Source organism: Electrona antarctica (genome assembly GCF_951216825.1).
Source record: "Electrona antarctica genome assembly, chromosome: 22".
Lineage (NCBI taxonomy): Eukaryota > Metazoa > Chordata > Actinopteri > Myctophiformes > Myctophidae > Electrona > Electrona antarctica.
This window is the reverse complement of record NC_136805.1, coordinates 2,924,126-2,930,845: the sequence shown is the minus strand read 5'-3', so window position 1 is coordinate 2,930,845 and position 6,720 is coordinate 2,924,126. Positions and strand designations below refer to the sequence as shown.

The 6,720-nt window shown below is 46.7% G+C and overlaps 1 protein-coding gene across 2 annotated transcripts in view; it reads left to right on the top strand.

Annotated features, from left to right (window-relative positions):
• The window catches only part of mapk8b (mitogen-activated protein kinase 8b), an 85,394-nt gene extending 79,500 nt beyond the window's left edge, over nt 1–5,894 (top strand). The window contains exons 11-12 of one of the 2 annotated variants that reach the window (XM_079491981.1): nt 741–818; nt 5,202–5,894. In XM_079491981.1, the coding sequence (XP_079348107.1) occupies nt 741–818; nt 5,202–5,389 (266 nt within the window). In that variant the 3' untranslated portion in view covers nt 5,390–5,894. Of the gene's footprint in view, nt 1–740; nt 819–5,196 lie in introns of both variants that reach the window. The other variant, XM_079491982.1, reaches the window with a different exon arrangement.
• Nucleotides 5,895–6,720: the final 826 nt, after the last annotated feature.

The following is a 6,720-nucleotide window of genomic DNA, read 5'->3' as shown; positions in this document are numbered from 1 at the left end:
TCCACGATGCTCGACCTGAAAGGCGTAATCCCCGATTACGGCTCTGAACCGCGTAATCCAAAACGGTAATCCACGAGACTGCACACCTGAAGCGCTTAATCCCAGATGGCGGGATCATAATATGCATAATACTGAGATTATTAGTAACTTTGACTTAAATGTGATTTCATTTAACGGATGGAATTGAGGAAGATCTTCACAGCAAAGTCTTCGGTGTCCATTTTTAACTCGGACCGTGTACAAATCAGAACCGGCTGTATTGTCCAAAATACAAAAAGTGGGTGAAATGATGTTTTGTGTATAGTTCCCATCGTGTGCTTTTTTCCAAGAAAACAAACAAAGGGAAGAAGTTTAAAACATAATTAGAAGCTTGTTCCACACACAAACGGCACACTCGTAGGGTCTCTCTTAGATCATTTACAAACGGCACATCCGTAGGGTCTCTCTTAGATCATTTACAAACGGAACATGCGTAGGGTCTGAAATGTAACCAAATGGACCCACAATGGTTCATACCGTCGCTGTCGGACATAAACCTTGTGTCTGTATATAAATGTCACTTAAAAAAGTGTGTGTGTGTGTGTGTGTGTGTGTGTGTGTGTGTGTGTGTGTGTGTGTGTGTGTGTGTGTGTGTGTGTGTGTGTGTGTGTGTGTGTGTGTGTGTGTGTGTGTGTGTGTGTGTGTGTGTGTGTGTGTGTGTGTGTGTGTGTGTGTGTGTGTGTGTGTGTGTGTGTTTCCAGAGTGTATATACAAAGAGGTATATGACTGGGAGGAGAGAACAAAGAACGGCGTCATCAGAGGACAGCCACCTTCTTTAGGTTAGTGGACTCTGTTCTTTGTGTGTCTGTCTCTGTGTGTGTGTGTGTGTCTGTCTCTGTGTGTTTGTGTGTGTCTGTCTCTGTGTGTGTGTGTCTCTGTTCTTACTTGCACAAGCAGAACATGCAGGTATTGTGGTCGTGCATTGTGGTCGTGCTGGTACGAATGCACGTATATGCTTGGTAGGTATTGATGGTGATGTAATTAACCCATTTAGGCCCGACGTCGAAATTTAAAAAAAATAAGTCTTCTGAAAGAATATATATTCAAAGATTTGTGCCGCATTTTCACGATTTAAAAAAAAATAGCAGACCTACAAGCTTGTAGCACGCCACTCGGTGGCGCGCTATGAGATCTTGGGGAGGATTTTCACACATCTGAAACATGTTCAAAATAATTCTACACATTTTCATGAAATGGCAGATTCTGCTAGCTCACAGCGTGTCGCATCGTGACCCGGTGTGCGATGTCTAGACGTGCTATTTCCTTGAGGAGCGAAGTAAAAAGTGTGCGGTTCAGGCAGACACAGTTCATGGAAAAGCGTAAATCTCCGCTGAGGAAGGCCTAAAAGTCAAAGTCGTACGATTAGTCACACACGAAATTTGTTTTCCGCATTTGATCCATCTCTTGGAGCGGTGAGCTGCAGCCGTGCCGCACTCAGGAATCATTAGTTGATTTGACCCCCCAATCCAACTCATTGATGCTGAGTGCCAAGCAGGGAGGCATTGGGTCCCATTTTTACAGCCTTTGGTATGACCCGGCTGGAACCCTCGACCTCCCAGTTTCAGGGCGGACACTCTAACCACAAGGCCACTGTCTGGTCCTCCGAAACGTCCATATATGTTGCTTGCTGCTGCTGGGGGAAAATATAACGTGAGTCCTGGTATTCTTTTCCATGAAGTGCCATTTCCACCATTTGTCATAACGATGTTAAAATTATGTAGGGGTGGCCTGGGCCATGGCTCAATGGTCCAGGCACCTTGGCTGGTAATCCAGTCTGGCAGTGTGCCGCGGGTTCGACTCCCGATCCCGACGGCCTTTACTGCATGTCTTCCCCCCATCTCTCTCCCCATTTCCTGTCAGCCGACTGTCTGTCCCTCCATAAAAAATATAAAATAAAGGCGAAAGCCAAAAAAGAAAAAGAAAAAAATGATGTAGGGGTTAACGTCATTGATGTCCTTACACGGCTGTATACCAGCCACTGCCTCCTCAATAATAGTAGGGTAATTTCTGGGTTCTGGACCCACTGAAGGGAATGGTAAAGGCAAAGGTGTGTTCAAAATCATCATTCTACGATGATTCATCATCGCAATACAATAGCTCTTCTGTTTTAACAAAAAGTGGGAGACAGAGGATTCTACTATCAAGGAGTAAAACTGTGTTGACTTGATTTTGGGTAGGGAGTCAAACCCATTAAATTGCTTTTGGTGGCAGCATTATCCCATTATAGGCGGGAACCCCTTTTGGTGTTTTAAGCATTATGTTATGCTTTAGCTGTTGAAAAATATCATATCTACAAGCTCAGCGCGGCCGCGCTACGAGCTTGTAGGTCTGCAATTTTTGAAAAATCGTCAAAATGTGGTGCAAATCTTTGAATATATATTCTTTCAGAGTGAACTTTTAACTCAAATGTTTGAGCCGTTGTGTTTGTGGAGCTTCTGGGTTTGTGGGGCGCCCCGGGGAGAGATGGTTCTCTTCTCCAGAGCCCTCTCTCTGTGTGGGAGCAGAGGAGGGAGAGATGTGCGTGGTTCTCTGTGTGGGACAGCTGGTTCCTTTATTCTCTGGCTGGATTTCGGGCCATTACCGTCTGTACCCCGCAGTGGTTTCAATTCATCCCAGTCTGCGGTGTTTTGGTCTGACTGCCCACTCCCGCCCGCAGCTTTCAGTTTGGTTTCAGTTTGGTCTGACTGCCCACTCCCGCCCGCAGCTTTCAGTTTAAGTACCGTCCGCTCCCGAAATAATTTAAGTGGGATCCAAATACCAGGGGGGGGATTTGACCATTTCAGCACCAGGGACAGAGACACAGAGTAGGCTTGGGGCTGACCCGGCTGACCGTTCGGTACTGTTAAATAGAAGATGCCTGTTTAGATTAGATCTTAGATGGGCACCGACAGTCCCCACACTGCCCAATCAGAAGCTTACTCCTGTTTTCTGATATCTTGTTTTTCGATGTGCATGAGGTCTGACTGAGGTCTCTCTCTCTCTCTCTCTACGTCGTCCTCAGACGAGCCCTCCATTGGCGTCTCCAGTCATCTCGGTTCTCCGTACATCTGAACCAGCTCATTTGTGCTTTCTGCACCAGCATCTTTCTATAGTACGTCCACATACCTGTAGGTAGGTGTGGGACGTCCTCTCGATCGATGCCCGTGTGTTGGTTCCCACAGTACAAGCTATTTGGCCGGGAGTTCTTGGCGTCCTTACTGCTATCTTCTCTGTTACACTTGTTAATGCCCCGTACAGTGGCCAGCTAGTCTCATCGTCCTTACTGCTATCTTCTCTGTTACACTTGGTAATGCCCCGTACAGTGGCCAGCTAGTCTCATCGTCCTTACTGCTATCTTCTCTGATACACTTGGTAATGCCCCGTACAGTGGCCAGCTAGTCTCATCGTCCTTACTGCTATCTTCTCTGATACACTTGGTAATGCCCCGTACAGTGGCCAGCTAGTCTCATCCTCCTTACTGCTATCTTCTCTGATACACTTGGTAATGCCCCGTACAGTGGCCAGCTAGTCTCATCGTCCTTACTGCTATCTTCTCTGTTACACTTGGTAATGCCCCGTACAGTGGCCAGCTAGTCTCATCGTCCTTACTGCTATCTTCTCTGATACACTTGGTAATGCCCCGTACAGTGGCCAGCTAGTCTCATCGTCCTTACTGCTATCTTCTCTGTTACACTTGGTAATGCCCCGTACAGTGGCCAGCTAGTCTCATCGTCCTTACTGCTATCTTCTCTGTTACACTTGGTAATGCCCCGTACAGTGGCCAGCTAGTCTCATCGTCCTTACTGCTATCTTCTCTGTTACACTTGTTAATGCCCCGTACAGTGGCCAGCTGGTCTCATCGTCCTTACTGCTATCTTCTCTGTTAAACTTGTTAATGCCCCGTACAGTGGCCAGCTGGTCTCATCGTCCTTACTGCTATCTTCTCTGTTACACTTGGTAATGCCCCGTACAGTGGCCAGCTAGTCTCATCGTCCTTACTGCTATCTTCTCTGTTACACTTGGTAATGCCCCGTACAGTGGCCAGCTAGTCTCATCGTCCTTACTGCTATCTTCTCTGATACACTTGGTAATGCCCCGTACAGTGGCCAGCTAGTCTCATCGTCCTTACTGCTATCTTCTCTGATACACTTGGTAATGCTCCGTATAGATGCTTGTTGGTGATGTGCTCGTCCTGGTTGTCCACACGGGTCTTGTCCACACGGGTCTTGTCCACACGGGTCTCTTTCAATGCATTCCATCAATCTTTCAGCTCCAGTTTGCCTGTCAGTGGTTATTCTGCCTATTGTGAATACAACAACAACAATCTGATCTGTCAGTCAGTCCTAAAGATCAGATCTGATGATAATGTCCTTATCAAATTAACCCATTTTGACCTGAGATCAGATTCTAAAAATGTCTTCTACATCCTGACAGTTTTCTGAAAAAGCTATGTTTCTATGTCAGTCGTTCTTCGATTTTTCAAAATTAGCACTTCCACTTCCAGCTTGTAGATCTGCTATTTTTCAATAGCTAAAGTATAACATAATGCTAACACCAAAAGGGGTTCCCGCCCAGAATGGGTTAAAGTCCAATTTATGTCTGCTAATTTATATATTTTTGTTTCACCACTTCCACTTTCAACACGCATATATACGGGTTATATACGCCATGAGTTAATTAATATATACGCCATGAGTTAATTCATATATACGCCATGAGTTAATTCATATATACGCCATGAGTTAATTCATATATACGCCATGAGTTAATTCATATATACGCCATGAGTTAATTCATATATACGCCATGAGTTAATTATCATATATACGCCATGAGTTAATTCATATATACGCCATGAGTTAATTATCATATATACGCCATGAGTTAATTCTCTCGAGTTCCGGATTGGATGAAATTCATGGTTACAGAAAATACATTTTGAGGGTTGGGATTCCCAACTTCAAAACAACTGTTTACTAAAATAGTAGGAGAGACAGAGAGACAAAAAAACTAGGTCAAGTTGCGTGTGCGCACGCAGCACTGACAACAGGCGCGTGCGTGCGTGCGTGCGTGCGTGCGTGCGTGCGTGCGTGCGTGCGTGCGTGCGTGCGTGCGTACGTGCCCAGCGTGCAGCACTGACAACAGGTGTGTGTGTATGTATGTGTGTATTCCTCATAGCACAGGTGCAGCAGTGAGCAGCAGCCCCCACCACCAGCAGCAGCACCACCAGCCCTCTGCCTCCTCCTCCTCCGCCTCCTCAGCCTCCGTCAACCACGCCTCCTCCTCCTCCACAGACCCCGCCCCCGCCGCCGTCGTCACCACGGCAACCCCCTCCGCTGTCGCCGCCACGGTGACCAGCTGCTGCAGATGATGATGACGACGATGACGACGATGGCGATGGATGGATGGAGCGATGGATGGATGGATGGAGGGATGGATGGAGCGATGGAGGGATGGATGGATGGATGGATCGGCGAGCCCAGAGTGGTCTGGTTCCACTGCTTCCCAAACGGTGGAGCATTTGGACACATCTTTATTGGTCCCTTAATTTTTTGTTTCCTACATTGTTTTTTATTATTATTATCATTTCAAAAACATTAAAAAAAATCTCCCCCCCCAATTCAATGTTTATTTCAGCAATTCGGCGAAGAAAATTAATAAAAGAAGAATTCCATAAATTAGAAAACAAAATGTTTTGAGTAGTAGTGAAAGTAGCCGCTTGTAGATATGCTATTTTCACTAGTTTGGGTCCCGGGGCGGAAAATGTCTGTTCTCTCTTTTGGGTCTGGGGCTAGGCCACCCCAAGGACAGTCTAAGAAGGATGAGACGCGAAGACCGTACGGGCGACGCCATGTTGCTTTGGAAGGAAAGAAACATGCGCAATGGGCTATATGCAGCCAACACTTCCGCGTTCAGCTTCCTTGGTCTCAACTGCGCATGTTTCTTTCCTTCCAAAGCAACATGGCGTCGCCCGTACGGTCTTCGCGTCTCATCCTTCTTAGACTGTCCTTGGGCCACCCCACCCCCCCCCCCCCCCCCCCCCCCCCACACACCACCCCCCACCAGCCATTGGTCTAGTCTGGGGCTAGGCCACGCCCCCCACCACACCACCCCCCGCCAGCCATTGGTCTAGTCTGGGGCTAGGCCACCCCCCCCCCCCACACACACACACACCACCCCCCGCCAGCCATTGGTCTAGTCTGGGACTAGGCCACGCCCCCCACCACACCACCCCCCACCAGCTATTGGTCTAGTCTGGGGCTAGGCCACGCCCCCCACCACACCACCCTCCGCCCACCAACCTGCTTGGATTATAATAGCCCCGCCTTCCACCAACACTGGCCCCTCCCCATCGGTCTTTAGCCCCTCCCCCTCATCGCGTTCCTCTTCGCTCGTCTTCTTGGGTAATGGTAGTGTTTTTTAGCCGTTTGTTTTGTTTTTATCAAGACTCTTATTACTTTATTTTTTTTTTCTTATTTTTTTTTCTGTTGAATCTTGGCTGTAATTTATTTTTTTATTTTATTTTCTTATTGAGATAAAGAACTTTTACGATTTCACTATAATTGCGGTTTTGCAATTAACCGGTGAGGATTTAAAATGAGATATATGTCAATCTTCTAATGTGATCTCTATTTTTGATCTATTTTCTTTTGTTTTTCTCTCTTTTTAAAGATCATTCGTTTATTTTCCTCTTTTTTTTAA